Here is a 21367-nt window from a genome sequence, read left to right on the forward strand (position 1 = left end):
GTGTTGATGGTCTCGTACAGTTCCTTGGGAGCCAGGTCAGTATCAGCCTGCGGTGGAATGTACATCACTGTGATGGTAACAGCCGTGAGCTTCCTCAGCAGCCAGTAAGGTCTGCACAGCAGTACCAGGAACTTCAGGTCTGGGGAACAAAAGGATTTGAGTGTATGCATATTCTGGGGGTCGCACCAGGCTGTGTTGACCATGAAGCATACCCCTCGTCCTTTACTCTTCCCAGAGAGGTTTTTCGACCTGTCTTCCTGGAACAGGGAGAACCCAGGGGGTTCGATAGCGTGGTCCAGTATCTCGTCCATCAGCCAGGTCTCCATGAAGCACAAAACATTACATTCCTTCGTTTCCCGCCGATAGGAGATTCTGGCTCTCAGTTCACAAATCTTGTTATCCAGGGACTGAACGTTAGCCAGGAGTATGCTGGGGAGCGGCGGTCGATTTGCACGCCGTCTCAGCCTCACCAGGATGCTGGCCTTTCTCCCTCGCCTTCGGCGCTTCTTCCGAGGTAGTGGCGGTGTAAGAGATTAATCTCCCATGGATCGCGCAAACAGGGGTTCCCAGTGTAGGACAGGTGGCACATAGTGGGTAAGTGCCATCTTTCCGATGTTCAGAATGGTCAGTCTATCATATCTGATGTGACTATCAGCTAGTTGAACAGAAAATGCTAAGAAAATAATGGAAATTAGTAGTGTACTGTAGATTTTGAATGGAACTCGCAACACGGCGCCATCTTGGTAGTTATTATATTTCCCCCATTACAACTGTGTCATTAACCTTATTACATGCCTTTCCCTGCTCCCTTTCCAATCTCAACCCTACAACTTGGCTACTATTTGGAGGTCTATATTTGATTCCCATAATAGTTTTTTTACCCTTGCAGTTTCTTCACTCCACCCACAAAGATTCCACATTTTCTGACCCTATGTCACCTCTTTCTAAAGATATAATTCCATCTCTTATCAACAGAGCCACACCGCCGCCTATGCCTTCCTACCTGTCCTTTAGATAAAAGTATATCCTTTGATATTAAGCTCCCAACTATGGCCTTCTTTCAGCTACAAATCAGCGATGCTTTGTTGATAACTGGGAAGGTTTGAGCATAGCAGAGTTGGGGATGTAATCAGATCGGCCATTATCTTAGTAAATGTGGAGTATGGATGAGGGGTGGATGGAGGAGGGATCGGCTGGGCTAATTCTTATGATCAAACATGGATCAGATAGGAAAGGCTGGTCATTTCTCCTTGCAATAAAGGCGGCAGAGGGAAGATTTAGTTTGAAGTATACAATATTATGGCAAGTTTGAATAAGGAGGTCAAAGAAAAGTTGTTCTGACAGCAACTAGGGGCCAGAGATTCTGGGCTTCAGGGAAGAAATATATGTGTGCTCTGCAGAGAAAATATTTTCACATATTGAGTGGCAATGAAACAGAGTTGATTAATGAGCACTCAAGAAAGTATATGCAAAACCATAGATCAGGGAATGGGTCAGTTCGGGTCATTCTAAACAGATCTAGCATGAAGAGAATGTGGGCCAAGTGTCTTCTTTCTCTGTCATAATAGCTCTACCTGCATTTCTCTTTGATATCTGAAAGATCTAGTGGACAACGTATGTCTGGCTGCTTTTGTCTCCTTGCTTTGAAGGAATTTGCACCACATCTGAACGTTTTCTGTCAGGCCCAATTGCCCGCTAGGGATTTCTGTTGGTGGAATGTCCAGTGCAGGTATCTGTAATTTGCCCCACCAGCTGATAGAAACTTCTGTCTGCATTAGCTAAAGCAGGCAACTTAGTACAAATATTCCTCCAAGTACCTGTTTGTAGGAACATTGGTTAAAGATCAAAAGAGGATTATAGTTTCAGGTCTGAGTGGCATAAGGCTGCAGTGTTAGCCCCTGGCATTGTCACCTGTGGAGCATCAATTCTAGTTTAACACAAACAAGTCAATGTGGAAAGTACTGGGCAGATGAATAATAAAGTATAAGAAATAGGAGCAAGACTAGGTCAACTGTCAAAGCCCTCTGTCAAGCAAGAAATTATCAAATACGCTCATGGAGCATGACATAAGCTTGGGGAAACTAGACTATTTATCTTTTGGAAATCTATATAATTTTTTCTTTCAACAGAAGATGAAATTCCATGCACCGACAATGTATTTGGAACCACAAGCTTTAATTCCATTGCAGAAATTCCCTGTATGAGAATGGAAGGTGTCAGGAAAAGAAGATGTGGAAAGAATGGGAAGTATGAAGATGAACATGATTTCTGTCTATTATATGCAATTAGTCAACTTCTAAAGGTAGGTACTGCAAATAATGTATTCAAATATAAGATTTAACCAAAATTCAAAGTTCAAGGTAAATTTTTTTATCAAAATCGATAGATGCCATCATATTGAACACTGAGAATCATTTTCTTGTGGGCATACTCAATAAATCCAATAACCATAACAGAATCAATGAAAAATTGCACCAGTTGGGCGCACAGCCAGTGTTCAAAAGACAACAAGCTGTGTAAATACAAAGAGAGAAGAAATAATAATAATAATACTAATAATAATTATTATTAGCTCGAAAGAAACCAACAAAATACCACACCAATGCTATGCAAGAAAATAATGGAGATGCAACCCACTGAAGCACTGATAAAATACAATTACTTCAACTGCTCCACAACTTGATGATAGCAGCAACAACAAACATAGATGTTGAACCTCTGCAGAATGCTGATGACGAAGCTGAGCTTACAGACAAAATTATCCTAATATTTAACACCACACTAACAGAATATATGGGCATTGACCCATCAAAAAGACCTTATATTTCAAAACAAAATATGACATCAAAATTTGCAAAAAATGTATTTGCAAAAATCTCAACAATATTTTCTAATACCACAATATTTAGGAAAACTTGAAACATTTGAAGAACTACACATCATAATATACTGTGCAGCACTAACAGAAGTGTAATATAGTGACTCCAAACTAGAAGCACTCATTAATAGAAACACTGAAATGGCAGAAAAGATTAAGAAACAAAACTGAAATCTTCAGAGCAGAACTAGGCCACCTAATGGAGTATAAAATGGATAACCTGAGCAAGAAAGTTAAGAGAAAAGCAAAGGACATACTAATGAAGTTTAAGATCCGTACAAGACATGATCAACTTAACAAAAGCATTGTAGAATTTAGAGATATGCTTGGCGCATACAAAGCAATATAAATAGATACATGAAATGTGCAGTTGAAGAAACAATGAAAAGGGATTTTACAGGACATTGAAACTAAAGTTGAAGTGCGAAAATGTCACCAACCCTAGCACAGAATTACGAACAAACACAATGAACTTTTCGTCTAATATCTGGTCAAACAGGGTTTTGTACAATGAAGAAGCAAGCTAGAATAGGAAGGAGAAAGACTGTACTCATATAAATGAAGAAATGCAAACACCTGACATTGCAATGATAAAAGAAGTTATGAAAATACTCCAACTGGAAAAGTAATAGCAGTGATAATACTTGTAATTATTGGCAAAAAAATTTACTTACCCTTTATCTGTACTTATTAATACACATCAACAATTTTCTTAACAATTCTGAAAACCTGCCCAAATTTTGACAGAAGGTAAAACATATTGAAAGGAGAAATTTTGAATTTCCTTTCCTTTCTTATTGAAAGGAGAAATCATAAGTGATCCATCAAAATATTGTCCTATTACTTATTTATAAACTATATATAAAATTGTAGCATCATGTATCTCACAACGAATCACCACTCACTTAGATAATCACAATATACTTACATAAGAGCAGAAAGGATGTCGTAAGAGTATGAAAGTACGTAAAGAACACCCGACAATAGATTCTGTAATTTGAAATCAAGCCTGGCAGAAAAGTACAAATCTTTCATGTTGTTCTATTGACTACCGAAAAGCATTTCATTCTGTCCCACACTCACAGTTAATAGAAGTTCTTACTACACCCAATACTTGTGAAATTTCTTCAACATCTGATGAAGCATTGGCGTACTATAATCACTCTATCTATTAACAACCAAGATAGAACTACCACTGTTACCGGAATAAACTGAGGCATTTTCCAGGGCGACTCTCTAAGCCCGCTATGGTTCTGTTGAGCTTTAAAACCACTTTCTAATTTACTGAATTGAATGAAAATTGGGAATCAAATCAGAAATAACCAACTGAATTAGGCCTTGACACACCTTCTATATATAGACATATCTTCATCAGTAAAGATAAAGCAATTAATTCAAATAGTAGAACCATTTTCTAAAGATATAAACATGAACTTCGGACTAGATAAGTGCAGAACTTTAAACAGAAAGAAAGATGCAATAGAGCTGATGGAATACAAAACAGAGCAGCAGGATACAATACAACCGATGGACGAATATGAAACATACAAGTATCTGGGATATCAACAAGTGAAGAAAATAGATCATAGTACGATATAAGAAAAACCTCAAACAGAATTTATTGCAAGGCTTAAGAAAATCTCCCAAACTGAGTTCAATAGTAAAAGTATAACAAAGCAATATACACTTTTGTTATGTCTGTGTTAAAGTATTTTTTTTGGCATTGTACCTTGGTACAAAACTGATCTGGAAAGTTTACAAAGAAAATTAAGAACAAAAAATGACAAATTTTAGAAAACACAATGAACATTCAAACGCATTTAGATTAACACTACCTAGGATAAAAGGAAAAGGAATATCAGATATAATAAATTTACGCAACAGTTGTAAACAACTTCTAAGGATATATTTTCATCAATGAATACAGGATTCAAAACTCCACACATGCAATTCTGATCAGAAGTACACACCATTAAACTTCAATGAAAGCACAACCAAGAAAAACGAAGAAATTATCAATATAAAAGAAATAATTAACCAATGGAAGAGCATGACCCTATTGGGAAGACATCCACATGATCTGATCAAATTAGTTCTCAACAAGGAAGCGTCACATGCTTGCTCAGAGTTGGAGACCTCTTCCCAGAAGCAGAGGGATTCCTTGTGCCAATATAGGACCAGGTGGTTAAAGCAGAAATATTATCTAAAATACATGATAAAAGACCAGCACATTCAAGATGATAAATGCAGAAAATGCCAAGAGAAACCAGAAACAATTCAGCACATATCAGGATCCTGCATCAGTTCAACTCAATCTGATTACTTGCACAGGCACAATCAAGTGGTAAAGATAATTCATCAAAATCTTGCTTTAAAATACAATCTCATAAAATAAAATATAACCTTACTATAAATACAAGACTGATCAAGTTTTAGGTTCAGAGTCTTACAAATTATATTGTTCACCAATCTGTTAGTACAGTTCAGAAAATCCATAATAACCACCTGGATATAATAATACAGGATAAACAAGCAAGAACAATTTACTTAATAGATCCACAAACATGAGAAAATCTGCAGATGCTGTAAATCCAAAGCAACACACACAAAATGCTGGAGGATCTCAGCAGATTAGGCAGCATCTGTGGAGAAGAATAAACAGTTTCAGGCTGAGACCCTTCATCCAGATTACATTGTTCCAATAGTAACATCCCAAAGTCACTACACAATAGAATTAAACAATTAGGCCTACACAGCGATATTTATGTAAAGCTTTAGAAACCACAATACTAAACAACACTATAATAGTCCGAAAGTTCTTTGCAATTGAGAAATGAATGTGCTTGGCTATGCCTGTACCTCAGGTTTTACCAGTTGAGCTGAGAAAAAATAAAATTACTCCAATAGTAATAATAAATAAGCAACAAATATTGAGAACATGAATGGAAGTATCCTTGAAAGTGGGTCCATATGTTGTGGGAACAGTTTAGTGATGGGGCAAGAGAAGTTCAATGAAGTTATCTCCTCTGCTTCAACAGCCTGATGGTTTAGGGGTAATAACTGTTCCTGAACCTGGTGGTGTGAGTGAGTTCTGAGGCTCCTGCATGTTCTTCCTGATAGCAGCAGTGAGAAAAGTGCATGACTTGGGTGGTGGGGGTCCCAATGTGATACAATGTAAGGATTTAACCAAACTCCTTGCAGTATTTTAACACATCTGAGAGCTGGTTTAAAGTTGTTGTGCTATTGATTGCTTGAAACATAGAAACATAGAAAACCTACAGCACAATACAGGCCCTTCAGCCCACAAAGTTGTGCCGAACATGGCCCTACCTTAGAAGTTACTATTTAGGATGGTCCATAGGGCCCATATGACTAAAGATAAGTTGTCTCGTTTTTATGTAGATATACCTCTGTATTGTGATAAATGTAATAATGGAGCAGCTTCACTCATTCATATGTTTTAGATATGTCCGAGTCTTGGAAAATATTGGAAAGAAGTATTTCAAACTTTTTCAATACTTTTTAAAGTAAATTTCAAGCCTAATCCTTTGACTGCTTTATTTGGTATTGTTGGAGGGAAGGATATTATTTTAGAGAAATCCGATTTGCACATTTTGGCTTTTATGTCTCTTATGGCCAGAAGGACGCTTTTGCTTAAATGGAAAGATGTGGCCCCTCCTATTCACGCCCAATGGTTACGTGATGTGATGTCATGTTTAAATTTAGAGAAGATTCGATGTTCAATTTCTTTGAACCTAATCAAGACTTTCAAACATTGTGGGGACCTTTGCTGAATTATTTTCAAAACCTTTGATTTGCTGTTAAAGCACTGATGATGACAAACAATCTTTTTTCTTTTTTTTCTACTGATCAGCTTCAGTCTTGGTAGTGGGTTAGATTTCTTTTAGATATAATAAAATAATTTTAAAAAAACTAAATGAAAGAAATTACTAGGCTTACGCATAGCCCTCTATTTTTCTAAACTCCATGTACCTATCCAAAAGTCTCTTAAAAGACCCTATCGTATCCGCCTCCACCACCGTTGCCGGCAGCCCATTCCATGCACTCACCACTCTCTGCGTAAAAAACTTACCCCTGATATCTCCTCTGTACGTACTCCCCAGCACCTTAAACTTGTGTCCTCTTGTGGCAACCATTTCAGCCCTGGGAAAAAGCCTCTGACTATCCACATGATCAATGCCTCTCATCATCTTATACACCTCTGTCAGGTCTCCTTTCCTCCTCCGTCGCTCCAAGGAGAAAAGGCCGAGTTCACTCAACCTGTCTTCATAAGGCATGCTCCCCAATCCAGGAAACATCCTTGTAAATTTCCTCTGCACCCTTTCTATGGTTTCCACATCCTTCCTGTAGTGAGGCGACCAGAACTGAGCACAGTACTCCAAGTGGGGTCTGACCAGGGTCCTATATAGCTGCAACATTACCTCTCATCTCCTAAATTCAATTCCACGATTGATAAAGGCCAATGCACCGTGTGCCTTCTTAACCATAGAGTTTGCTTTTGGAAAGATTTGAAGAGATAATTACAATAATAAAGAGATTACACTGTGACCAGTTATATACTGGTGGGATGAGGTCCTGAAGTGTGAGTTTCGGGAACTAGGCAGCAGGCTGAAGAACAGGTCCTCAAGGATGGCGTTCTCAGGATTGCTGCCAGTGCTACGTGACAGTGATGGTAAGAATTGGAGGAGATGGCAGTTGAATGCGTGGCTGAGGAGTTGGTGCAGGGAGCAGGGTTTTAGATTTTTAGATCATTGGGATCTCTTCTGGGGAAGGTGGGACCTGTACAGATTGGATGGGTTGCATCTGAACTCGAGGAGGAAAAATATCCTTGCAGGTAGGTTTGCTAGCATGGTTCGGGAGGTTTTAAACTAATTTGCGAGGGGGATGGGACCCAGGGCGATAGGGCAGTGAAAGAAGTGCATGGAGTAAAGCCAGATCTAACATACAGAGAGGCTTTGAGGAAAGAGAAGCAGAATAAACGGTGTAAAGACTGTAAGGTAGAAGGGCTGAAATGTGTGTACCTCAATGCAAGAAGCATAAGGAACAAAGGTGATGAACTGAGAGCTTGGATACATACATGGAATTATGATGTAGTGGCCATTACAGAGACTTGGCTGGTACCAGGGCAGGAATGGATTCTCAATATTCCTGGATTTCAGTGCTTTAAAAGGGATAGAGAGGGCAGAAAAAGGGGAGGAGGGGTGGCATTACTGGTCAGGGATACTATTACAGCTACAGAAAGGGTGGGTAATGCAGCAGGATCCTCTTTTGAGTCAATACAGGTGGAAGTCAGGAACAGGAAAGGAGCAGTTACTCTATTGGGGGTATTCTATAGGCCCCCTGGTAGCAGCAAAGATACAGAGGAGCAGATTGGGAGGCAGATTTTGGAAAGGTGCAAAAATAACAGGGTTGTTATCATGGGTGACTTTAACTTCCGTAATATTGATGGGCACCTGATTAGTTGTAAGGGTTTAGATGGGGCAGAGTTTGTTAAGTGTGTCCAGGACGGATTCCTGTCACAGTATGTGGACAGGCCGACCAGGGGGAATGCCATACTAGATCTGGTACTAGGTAATGAACTGGGTCAGGTCACAGATCTCTCAGTGGGTGAGCATCTGGGGGACAGTGAGTACCGCTCCCTGGCCTTTAGCATTATCATGGAAAAGGATAGAATCAGAGAGGACAGGAAAATTTTTAATTGGGAAAAGGCAAATTATGAGGCTATAAGGCTAGAACTTGCGGGTGTGAATTGGGATGATGTTTTTGCAGGGAAATGTACTATGGACATGTGGTCGATGTTTAGAGATCTCTTGCGGGATGTTAGGGATAAACTTGTCCCGGTGAGGAAGATAAAGGATGGTAGGGTGAAGGAACCATGGGTGACAAGTGAGGTGGAAAATCCAGTCAGGTGGAAGGAGGCAGCATACATGAGGTTTAGGAAGCAAGGATCAGATGGGTCTATTGAGGAATATAAGGAAGCAAGAAAGGAGCTTAAGAAGGGGGCATGAGAAGGCCTTGGCGAGTAGGGTAAACGAAAACCCCAAGGTATTCTTCAATTATGTGAAGAAAAAAAGGATGACAGGAGTGAAGGTAGGACCAATTAAAGATAAAGGTGGGAAGATGTGAAGGCTGTGGAAGTGAGCGAGGTTCTCAATGAATACTTCTCTTCGGTATTCACCAATGAGAGGGAACTTGATGATGATGAGGACAATATGAGTGAGGCTGATGTTCTGGAGCATGTTAATATTAAGGGAGAGGAGGTGTTGGAGTTGTTAAAATACATTAGGACAGATAAGTCCCCGGGGCCTGACGGAATATTCCCCAGGCTGCTCCACGAGGCGAGAGAAGAGATTGCTGAGCCTCTGGCTAGGATCTTTATGTCCTCGTTGTCCATGGGAATGATACCGGAGGATTGGAGGGAGGTGAATGTTGTCCCCTTGTTCAAAAAAGGTAGTAGGGATAGTCCGGGTAATTATAGACCAGTGAGCCTTACATCTGTGGTGGGGAAGCTGTAGGAAAAGATTCTTAGAGATAGGATCAATAAACATTTAGAGAATCATGGTCTGATCAGGGACAGTCAGCATGGCTTTGTGAAGGGCAGATCGTGTCTAACAAGCCTGATAGAGTTCTTTAAGGAGGCGACCAGGCATATAGATGAGGGTAGTGCAGTGGATGTGATCTATATGGATTTTAGTAAGGCATTTGACAAGGTTCCACACGATAGGCTTATTCAGAAAGTTAGAAGGCATGGGATCCTGGAAGGTTTGGCCAGGTGGATTCAGAATCAGCTTGCCTGCAGAAGGCAGAGGATGGTGGTGAAGGGAGTACATTCATATTGGAGGATTGTGACTAGTGGTGTCCCAGAAGGATCTGTTCTGGGACCTCTACTTTTCGTGATTTTTATTAACGACCTGGATGTGGGGGTAGAAGGGTGGGTTGGCAAGTTTGCAGATGACACAAAGGTTGGTGGTGTTGTAGATAGTGTAGAGGATTGTCAAAGATTGCAGGGAGACATTGATAGGATGCAGGAGTGGGCTGAGAAGTGGCAGATGGAGTTCAACCCTGAGAAGTGCAAGGTGGTACACTTTGGAAGGACAAACTCCAAGGCAGAGTACAAAGTAAATGGCAGGATACTTGGTAGTGTGGAGGAGCAGAGGAATCTCGGGGTATATGTCCACAGATCCCTGAAAGTTGCCTCACTGGCGGATAGGGTAGTTAAGAAAGCTTATGGGGTGTTAGCTTTCATAAGTCGAGGGATAGAGTTTAAGAGTCACGATGTAATGATGCAGCTCTATAAAACTCTGATTAGGCCACACTTGGAGTACTGTGTCCAGTTCTGGTCACCTCACTATAGGAAGGATGTGGAAGCATTGGAAAGGGTACAGAGGAGATTTACCAGGATGCTGCCTGGTTTAGAAAGTATGCATTATGATCAGAGATTAAGGGAGCTAGGGCTTTACTCTTTGGAGAGAAGGAGGATGAGAGGAGGCATGATAGAGATGTACAAGATAATAAGAGGAATAGCTAGAGTGGATAGCCAGTGCCTCTTCCCCAGGGCACCACTGCTCAACACAAGAGGACATGGCTTTAAGGGAAGGGGTGGGAAGTTCAAGGGGGATATTAGAGGAACGTTTTTTACTCAGAGAGTGGTTGGTGCGTGGAATGCACTGCCTGAGTCAGTGGTGGAGGCAGATACACTAGTGAAGTTTAAGAGACTACTAGACAGGTATATGGAGGAATCTAAGGTGGGGGCTTATATGGGAGGCAGGGTTTGAGGGTTGGCACAACATTGTGGGCCAAAGGGCCTGTACTGTGCTGTACTATTCTATGTTCTATGTTCCATACTCAAATAGTTTTCCCTCAACACTGTAACCAAAGGAGTATAGTTTGGGTGTCTGCAGTTTGTGCTCATAAGCTCTCAGACCAGTTACCTGGATTGAATATTCACAGGGATTTTGCTAGTTGGGATGTGCTCTTATTGGAAGTCGATGTCCTTAAAACCATTTCTACTTTCATTTTGTAGGTGACAAATTCTACTGCTGAAGTGGCAAAGAATTTTTCCAAACTTCTTCATAACTTATCTATGGTCTCAGCAGAGCAAGACATCACCAAACCTGGAAATGTAAAAGCTGCCGTAACCATCTTGACAACATTTTCAGAAGTAAACAATACTGTTACTGAAACAGATATGGAGGTAAGAACAAGCATCTACTAGGAAAAGTCCAGGGCATTTTCTGCAATATGTCTTTTACATTTAAAGTGGTTCAGCAAGGTGAATAGTATGTAAGCAGTTTGTGGAATTATACTCAAGGCAGCATAATATTAAGCCCTTAAGCCCATGGGATCACTTGTAAATCATTGTGAAACAGAAGAAAGCTGTGTTTGAAATGATCTATGGTGTTTTAGAGCTAAAAATCATGCATATATATGGGTCATGTATATTTTCCAATAGTTCACCCCATTCTCTACAGTAGTCACAGAAGGTATCAACATTTAAAGCTGCATAAAGAAGCAACACAACTTCACCAACCTTGGAGGAAATAGAGGCTTCAGCGATGAGAGTGGCAGCCTGTAGATTTAACGAACAAGATCCGGACTGTCTCATTAGTTCGATAGATATAAAGAGGAAGCTCCTGTGTGGGGCGAGCCCAGAGCTCTACCAAAGTCACCACATGAAGATCCTAGTGTTGATGCATGGCTGTTTCCTCCATTGTGTCAATCCCCACTCCCATCCTCAAGAAATGTCAAGGTGAGCTGCTCAGTTATATTGACAGACTTCAGCAATGGGATCAGAGATTCTTTCATTACTATGTTCTGATTGTTGCAGGTAGTCCTGCAAACAATGATATGAGGGATGTGTCATCAGGGCTCACTTGGGATAATAATTGATAAACATTGCAGGTGTTAGAGGCAGTGAATGGTTTTGTGAACTATGATTATGTATTCTCCTTTGATAAAATATTTCTTGTCAATGAGCTCTTTATTACCTGTGCTCTCCTGGAACATCTCTCTTGTGGTCCTACACATCCTCCTGCTCCTCTGCCTATGCCTCATGCCCCTAAGGACTTTCTTCTGTGTTCTGAGCTTCCTCTGACATTTACTACTGTCTTGCAGTGTTCCAGTTGTGCAGCAAACAGAAGAAAACTGGAACAGGAGCTGGCCACCAGTCTTCCCCAAAGCCTGTCCTGTCATTCGATATGATCCTGGCTGATCTATGCCGTCCTAAACTCCTCTTCTGTGTCAGGTCCCAAAAGCCTGACATTCTCTGATCTTTCAATTACCCTAACTATACCTATTTATCTATAGGGGCGGAGAATTCCAGACTCACTACCCTCTAAGAGAAGGAGTTTCTATGATTCTAGATTTTAAGTGACTGGCCTTGTAATTATACAGCAGACAATAATTTCATCTCTGCAACCACCAGGATGTTCCTGGATGGATGTCAGCATTGGGATCTCATTTTCTTGGAACACATTAGAGGTCCTTTGGTCCATGATGTGCCAACCTTTTCACCTAATCCAAGATCAATTTAATCCTTCTCTCCTACATAACCCTATAATTTTCTTTCATCCATGTGCCTATTTGAGAGTTTTTAAAATGCCCCTTATATATCTGCTTTAATCACCACACCCATCAGTATGTTCCATACACCCTCCACTCTCTGTGTGAAAAACCTAACTTTGACATTCCCCCTGTGCTTTCCTGCAAACATCTTAAAGTTATGTCCCTGGTTGTCCACTCTATCCATGCCTTTCATCATTGTATACAACTCTATCTATTCACCTCACATCTTCCTTCTCTACAAAGAATAAAGATCAGCTTCACTCGACCTACAGTACCTTCATAAGACATGCTCTCCAATCCAGGTAGCATCCTGGTAAACGCTCTGTAAAGCTTCCACATCTTTTCTATAAAGAGGTGACCAGAACTGAATGCAATACTTCTCGTGGGATCTAACCAGAATTTTACAGAGCTGCAACATTACTTCATGGCTCTTCAGATCAAATCATGTTTAATTGTCATTCAAACCATACATGGATACAGCTGAATGAGACAGTAGTCCTCTGGGGCCAAGGTGCAAAGAACGTACACGCACATTCAAAATATCGAGAAAGAAAAAAGGAAGAACATAGAAAACATATTTTTAGTCCAAGAATCCGAGCAACAAGTCTCACAAATTGATTCCCAGCAGTCCAGCCGGTAATTCCACCAATACAACACTTGAGGACAGCACTTGCAAGAGAGGCCACCCCCAACCAAGCCCGGATGACATGCTACAACACTAGCCAGCAACTAGTGGTCAAGTCCTCACTACAACTGAGGTGACACTGCTGCCTCGCCGCCTACTTTGTCACCAATCATAGGAAGCAGGCCTGTGGCATTCGTTGTCTAACAGGGTCCTGCGATCGCAAAAGAAATGTCCAAGACAGTTGCTCACAGTTTCACTATATGCCATCTTTGCTCCATCTGGCCCCAATGTGTCGATGCAGTTATAAAGAAGGCAAGACAGCGATTATACTTCATTAGGAGTTTGAAGAGATTTGGTATGTCAACAAGTATACTCAAAACTTTCTATTGATGTATCGTGGAGAGCATTCTGACAGGCTACATCACTGCCTGGTATGCGGGGGTCGGGGGGGGGACGGTGGGAACTACTGCACAGGACCGAAAGAAGCTGCAGAGGGTTGTAAACTTAGTCAGCTCCATCTTGGGTACTAGTCTACAAAGTACCCAGGACAACTTTAAGGTGTCTCAGAAAGGCAGCGTCCATTATCAAGGATCTCCAGCACCCAGGGCATGCCCTTTTCTCACTGTTACCCTCAGGTAGGAGGTACCGAAGTCTGAAGGCACACACTCAGCGATTCAGGAACAACTTCTTCCCCTCTGCCATCTGATTCCTAAATGGACATTGATTCCGTGAACAGTACCTCACTTCTTTAATACATATTATTTCTGTTTTTGCATGATTTTTAATCTATTTATTATACATATAGTGTAATTTATTTATTTATTTATTATTATTTTTCTTCTTCTATACGATGTATTGCATTGAACTGATGCTAGTAAGTTAACAAACTTCACGACACACGCCGCTGATAATAAACCTGATTCTGATTCCGAATCAGACGATAGTACACACCACCTGCACATTTGGAAGTGGAAAGCTTTGTAAGTGAGTAAACGATCTGGATTTTTATGCCCTGATTGGGACTTGAGTGTACTCTGTGATGCCTGACTGACCTATCCAGGCTTCACCTCCTCTCTGTTCCAGATCCCCATAACTCCTATTAAACTTGCAAGAAACCTGCAATATCTCACTGCACAGGCAACTCCACAGATGCTGGAAATCTTAAACAACACACGCAAAATGACAGAGGAACTCAGCAAGTCAGGGAAGGGGAATAGACAGTCGGTATTTCCGACTGAGCCCCTTCATCAGGTCTGAACCGTGGTTTTTTTAAGTGATTACATAGAAAGATAATGTCTACCCTCCCCCCTCCCCTTAACCCTTCCCCCCGATATATACCCCTACCTGAAAAAAAAGAAAGAAAAAAATAAGAAAAAGACTGCCTGGATATTGGAAGGTTTCCACATGCTCCATGGGATTCAAAATAAATTTAGTATATTTATTTATTACTTTCCCCAAGGGACCAACATCTTTATCATCAGAGCAACTAAATATGCCATCCTATCTTTTGTAAATAAGGGCGCCAAATATTCAAAAATGTATCATATTTATCTCTTAAATTATAAGTAATTTTTTCGAGTGGAATACAACTAGACATTTCATCGTTCCAACGATTCATGCTTAAATTCGAATCCGATTTCCAAGTAACTGCTATAGCCTTCTTAGCTACTGCCAATGCAATTCTTATGAATTCTTTCTGATATTTATTCAGTTTAAGTTTCGGTTTTATCCGTTCAATATCACCTAATAGAAATAATACAGGGTTATGTGGAAGTTGAGTTCCAATAAGACTCTTAAATTTATCCAAAAAGGTTGAATTTTAGAACAAGACCAAGTAGAATGTAAGAAAGTACCAATTTCTTGATTACACTGAAAGCATTGATCAGATAAGTTTGAATTTAATCTATTTATTTTTTGTGGTGTAATATATAATTGGTGTAAAAAATTATATTGTACTAATCTAAGTCGTAAGTTTATTGTATTTGTCATACTGTCAAGACACAGTCTTGACCAATTTGTTTCATCAATATTAATATTCAGATCCATTTCCCATTTTTGTTTTGACTTGTGGATTCCTTGTTTAATTGTCTGTTTTTGAATCAAATTATATATGCAAGAAATAATTTTTTAAATTTTTCCTTTTTGAATTAAAATTTCAATTTCATTGGGTTTTGGCAAAAACATTGTTTGACCCAGTTTGCCTTTTAAGTAAGCCCTTAATTGAAGGTAACAAAAGAAAGTGTTATTTGATATCTTATACTTATTCTTTAGTTGTTCAAATGACATCAATATACCTTGTTCATAACAGTCTCCTACAGATCTAATCCCTTTTTGGTACCAATTATATAAAAGTTGATTATCCATTGTAAAAGGAATAAGCCTGTTTTGGAACAAAGGTCTCCTTGCTAATAAAGATTTCTTTATTTCATTATCAACATTTATCTTATTCCATAGATCAATCAAATGTTTTAATATCGGAGATTCTTTCTTTTCCCGTATCCATTTAGATTCCCATTTATATATAAAATCTTCGGGTGTATTTTCTCCTATCTTATCTACTTCTATTCTAATCCATGCCAGTTTTCGTTCATCAAAGAAAGATGCAATATATCTAAGTTGATTTGCTTTATAATAATTTTTAAAGTTTGGAAGTTGTAACCATCCGAACTCAAATTTCCATGTCAATTTTTCCAATGATATTCTTGACATCTTACCTTTCCAAAGAAATTTTCTCACACATTTAGTTAACTCTTGAAAAAATTTCTGTGGCAATTATATTGGTAATGTTTGAAACAAATACTGTAATCTAGGAAATATATTCATTTTTACAACATTGACTCTACCCACTAATGTTATTGGTAGTATCATCCATTTGTCAAGATCTTCTTGAATTTTCTTCAATAGTGGTAAATAATTAAGTTTATATAAATTCTTTACATCGTTATCAAGTCTTATACCTAAATACTTTATACCATTTACCAGCCATCTAAATTGGGTTGCTAATCAACATTGGCTATAGTCTCCTTTAGTAAGAGGTAAAATTTCACTTTTATCCCAATTTATTTTATACCCTGATATTTTCTCATATTCATCCAATCTAGAAGATAATATATATAACGAATGCTGTGGGTTTGTTAAGTAAATCAAACTATCATCAGCAAATAGATTAATTTTATATTCCTCCTGATTAACTGTAAAACCCTTAATATCTGGGGATCAATTCTAATTAGTTCTGCTAATGGCTCTATCGCCAGTACAAATAAAGCAGGTGATAATGGACAACCTTGTCTAGTTGACCTTTTTAACTGGAATGTTGTTGAAATTTGACTATTTGTCACTACTTTAGCATTAGGATTAGTATTTAAAGTTTTAATCCAGTTTATGAAAGGTGTTCCATATTTTTCTAATACTTTAAATTAAAAATCCCATTCCAATCTATCAAATACTTTTTCTGCATCCAAGGCTACTACTATACTCATCTCCTCCCTTTTTTGTGCCGAATTATACCGAGTAGCTGAGTTACATTATCTGCCAATTGTATATTTTTAATAAATCCTGTTTGATCCATATGTATTAATTTTGGTAAATATTTAGATAATCTATTCGATAAAATTTTTGCTATTATTTTATAATCCGTGTTCAACAATGAAATAGGCCTGTATGATGCTGGTTTTAAAGGATCTCTATCTTTTTTTTGGTAATACTATTACAATCGCTGTTGAGAAAGATTCTGGGAGTTTATGTATTTTTCCACTTGGCATATTAACTCCATAAAAGGAGGAAATAATAAATCTTTAAACTTTTTATAAAATTCAGTTGGAAAACCATCCTCTCCTGGAGATTTATTACTTTGGAGTGATTCTAAAGCTTCTTCAACCTCTTTTAATGTAAAAGGCATATCTAATCCCTTCTGTTCTTCCAAATTCAATTTTGGAAGAGTTACTTGTGATAAAAACCTTTCTATCTCACTGACATCATTTTGTGATACTGATTGATATAATTCAGAATAGAAACTCTTGAAGGTTTCAATAATTTCTAAAGGTTTATAAGTAATTTCATTTGCACTTGCTGTAATTGCATTTATCGTTTTGGAAGCTTGTTCTGTTTTCAACTGCCAAGCAAGAATTTTGTGTGCTCTCTCACCTAACTCATAATACCTTTGCTTAGTTCTCATGATTGCTTTTTCCATTCTATATGTCTGAAGCGTATTATATTGTAACTTCTTATTGACAAGTTGTCTTCATTTTTCTTGTCATATCTCTTTGAGATTCTTTTTTTAATTTTGTAATCTCCTTTTCCAATTGATCTAGTTCTGCCATATATTCTTTCTTAATTTTAGTCATATATCTTATTATCTGACCCCTCAAATATGCTTTCATCGCATCCCATAGTATAAATTTATCATCCACTGAATGAGAGTTTGTATCTAAAAAAAATTGGATCTGTTTTTTCATAAAATCACAAAAATCTTGACATTTTAATAATGTTGAATTAAATCTCCATCTATAAATCACTTCTTCCTTATCAGTCATTATTATTGTCATTAATAAAGGAGAATGATCTGACAATTTTCTTGCTTTATATTCCATATTTTTCACTCTGTGTTGAATAATCTATCCTTGAGTAAGTTTTGTGTCTATTAGAATAGAACGAATAGTCTCTTTCTTTGGGATTAATTCTTCTCCATATATCAATCAAATTTAAATCTTTCATCAGAATAAAGTTAGTTTTACTACCTTCGATTTTGTGACAGCCTTAGTTGATCTATCTAAGACTGGATCTAGGCAAAAATTAAAATCTCCTCGTATTAATATTTTTTCATGTGCATCAGCCAAATTCAAAAAAGTTTCTTGTATGAATTTTGCATCATTTTCATTTGGTGCATAAATATTCATTGGAGTCCATAATTCAGAAAAAAGTTGACAGTGTATAATCATATATCTCCCTGAAGAATCGGTTATTACATTTTGTATTCTAATTGGTAACATTTTATTAATCAAAATTGCTACTCCCCTCGCTTTTGAATTAAATGAAGCTGCAACAACACTACCCACCCAATCTCTCTTTAATTTCTGATGTTCTGAATCTGTTAAATGCGTTTCCTGTAAAAAGGCTAAATCTACCTTCATTTTCTTAATATGTGTTAAGATTCTTTTTCTTTTCGCCGGTCCATTAAGCCCATTAACATTAAAACTCAAAAAATTCAATAAATTAGTCATTATTCTTAACAAAGTTACTCCAATCTAAAACATTACTTAACATCTCAACTCTCCTAGTTCCTTGGGGAATCTCTTTAAACTTCACCATGTTGCTATGTGTTTCCCTCCCAATCATCCAGGCAAAAAGAAAGAAATAAAAGATAAATATGATACAAAGAGAAAAATAACAAAATACCCCCCTACTAATGTTGTGAATGAAAAAAACACAACACTACCCCCTCCATTTTGCGGGTCATGGCTATTGCCACGCTTGCACACATGAATACCGTAGCGATTGGTCAGTATTTCTTCCAGCTCCCCTGTAACAAAAAAAAATTGTATATATATAAAAAAAAATGTCACTATTCCTCCTAATATTCCTCAAACTTTAACCTTTCTTCCCCTCTATCATATAATTAATAATATATTTATATATTCTTCCACCTTTAAAAATCCAGCAAGTCTATTCCTTGACCCAATCTTCATCCTTAATCCATCACGCTCCCCTGGGTTTGTTCTTGTATCTTCAAAAAATCTTGCACAAACTCCTCCGCTTTCTGGTAGTCGTCAAAAAATCTTTTTTCTCCGTTATCCAAAAAAATCTTCAAAGTTGCAGAATATCGCAATATAAATTGATAACCGTGATCCCATTGGACTTTTTTCACTGGATTAAATTTCTTCCTTCTCTTCAAAAGTTCATAACTTATGTCAGGGTAGAAAAAAATTTTGTTCCCTTCTATCATCAATGGCCCTTTTCTATTCTTGGCAGCTTGAGCAGCTGCCTGTAGAATCCTTTCTTTGTCTTGAAATCTTAAACATTATATTAAAATTGATCATGGATATTGGTCATCTTGTGGTTTTGTTCTTAGAGCTCTATGTGCCCGCTCAATTTCAATTGATCGGTCTCCCTCTTTCATTTGCAAAGTTTCCGGGATCCATCTTTGAAAAAAATTTATTGGATTGTCTCCCTCTGTACCTTCTTTAAGACCAACAATTCCGATATTACTTCGTCTACTAAAATTTTCCAACCTGTCCACTTTTTCCGACAGTCGATTTCTCTCCGTTTTCCAGACAAGCATATCATTTTCTGTTTTTTTCCACCCTGTTGTTAATATGCTCCATTGTTCTTTCCAACTTTTGAAGTTTCTTATCGGTTTTCTTCTGTCTTTTCATAGCTTTATCATACCTCATCTTCATGTCTCTAAGCTCTATTTTTAACCCTTTTAATTCAATCATTACTTGCAATAAAGCCTCTCTTATGTCTCCATTGCATCCTTTACTTTCAGTCTCTTCCAGTTCTTCCTCCTCTTCTTCATCTGTGTTCTCTGCGGAATCCAATTCTGACTCTGAGTCACTTTCACTTGCAGTGGCTGTTGGTTTTTGTAGTTTAAGTTGTATTGGTTTGCGCATATCTACTTCTTTGCGCATGCGCAATTCCAGCATCTTCTTCCCAGGAACGGCTACCGCCGCCATTGCTCCCTGTTCTTCTCCACCAGAGATAAAATGTGTCTCCTCCGAAGGAGATCCAACCTGAGTCCAAGGTTCCATCGCTGCAGTAGGCCCGTTTTGTTTCCCATCTCGCGGTGACTTCACAACAACAGGCTTCTTCTTTTGCGGTTTACGAGGCATATCGTAAAATAGTCTTGAGAAGTTTATAAGTAGTTTCCGGAAAGTATTTATTTAACCTTGCTTTGTTTAAACGGTACTTTGCTAATTTTTTACAGGAGAGCTGGATTTACACGTCTCAATCCCACGTCATCACGTGACGTCCCCCCAGGTCTGAACCATTGACTATTTTTTCCCTTCTATAGATGCTGCCCGACTTGCTGAGTTTTTCCAGCATGTTGTGTTTGTTGTTCTGTATCTTATTTCACAAGGTTCCACCTGCTCTTCACTGAAATAGAGTGGGTGAAATTATCTCTGTACTAACACTGTGCCTGATGCAGTCATGAGTAGCAGATTGCAAGACAAAGTGGAGATTTAAAGAAGGTGTTTGGCAAGATCCCACAGTGTGGAGGTTGGGAATCTACATGACCCTGAGCTTTGTGAAGCTGAGTGTGGTTAATGATCCTTATTCAGCATTTCACAGATTTCAGTGATGACAGATTAAGAATAAATTGTTTGTTGAAAAATTCCGGTGTGATGAATTTCTGGAATTCTCTATCCCAGAGTGCTATGGAGACTAGATCACTGGGGGAGTTTAAGGTGGAAGAATCAGGGAACGGAAGGCCCTGGGAACTGGCATAGGAAAGGAAATGAGGCCTGGAGCAGATAATCCTTTTTTCATATTGAATGGTAGGGCAAATTTGACAAACCGAGTGGCCATTTCCTGTTCATACATTCATGCACCCTTATGCAGATAGGATATGGTGTTCTTGCCATCTTTTTTTGGGGAGGGGGGTGTTCCTCTTTGAACTGACTTCCTTGTTTTTTTTTGTTTTGTGACAATCCGGAAAAGAAGAATCTCAGAGTTGTATACTGCATACATACTTGGGTAATAAATGAACCTTTGAACATTTGAACCTTTTTGAGGCTTTGAAGATGGTGGAAATAGGCTCTTTGCATCTAGTCTCCTGCCCTGAGCTTCTCAATCAATTCTGCAAGACCAATCATTCCAATGATGCAGTTGTTTCCTTCAGTAATGGGGTGCTGCCTGCAGTGGCCATCTTACAACAGTGGGAATTTGATGCCTTGGATTAAGAATTAGATCCAGTTCTTTGGTCAATAATCAGTGAGGTATAAATTACCAGCTCTGTTCCTTCAGCAATGGTGTCGGTCACTACAGTTACATTTGTGTTTGCGAATGGCCTTGAAAGTGATGTTTATCATTACAGTGAGTAGGTTTGTTAACAACTTCAAAATTTCTACACTTGAAGTGATCCCTGTGATGGAAGAATAGGTTCAATGGTATTTTTGCTTAAAAACAATACATCTTGATGGTCCTAGCAGAGAATTAGATTAATTATGTGCACAGGTCACTTTAGTGCTCTGACTAATCCAGAGAACCATTAGCAGAATAAACAGGATATTGAATGATGTTTATAGAACCACTAAGTGCTTGTTAAGGATTACAAGTTTTGA

At 38.5% G+C, this 21367-nt stretch overlaps 1 protein-coding gene across 3 annotated transcripts in view; it reads left to right on the forward strand.

Annotated features, from left to right (window-relative positions):
- LOC140194086 (adhesion G-protein coupled receptor F1-like) overlaps nt 1-21367 on the forward strand; it is a 218012-nt gene that overhangs the window by 178268 nt on the left and 18377 nt on the right. For all 3 annotated transcript variants that reach the window (XM_072251506.1, XM_072251505.1, XM_072251507.1), the window contains exons 10-11: nt 2127-2302; nt 10923-11093. In XM_072251506.1, coding sequence (XP_072107607.1) covers nt 2127-2302; nt 10923-11093 — 347 coding nt within the window. The remainder of the gene's footprint in view (nt 1-2126; nt 2303-10922; nt 11094-21367) is intronic.

The sequence above is a fragment of the Mobula birostris genome, chromosome 2 (genome assembly GCF_030028105.1).
Source record: "Mobula birostris isolate sMobBir1 chromosome 2, sMobBir1.hap1, whole genome shotgun sequence".
Lineage (NCBI taxonomy): Eukaryota > Metazoa > Chordata > Chondrichthyes > Myliobatiformes > Myliobatidae > Mobula > Mobula birostris.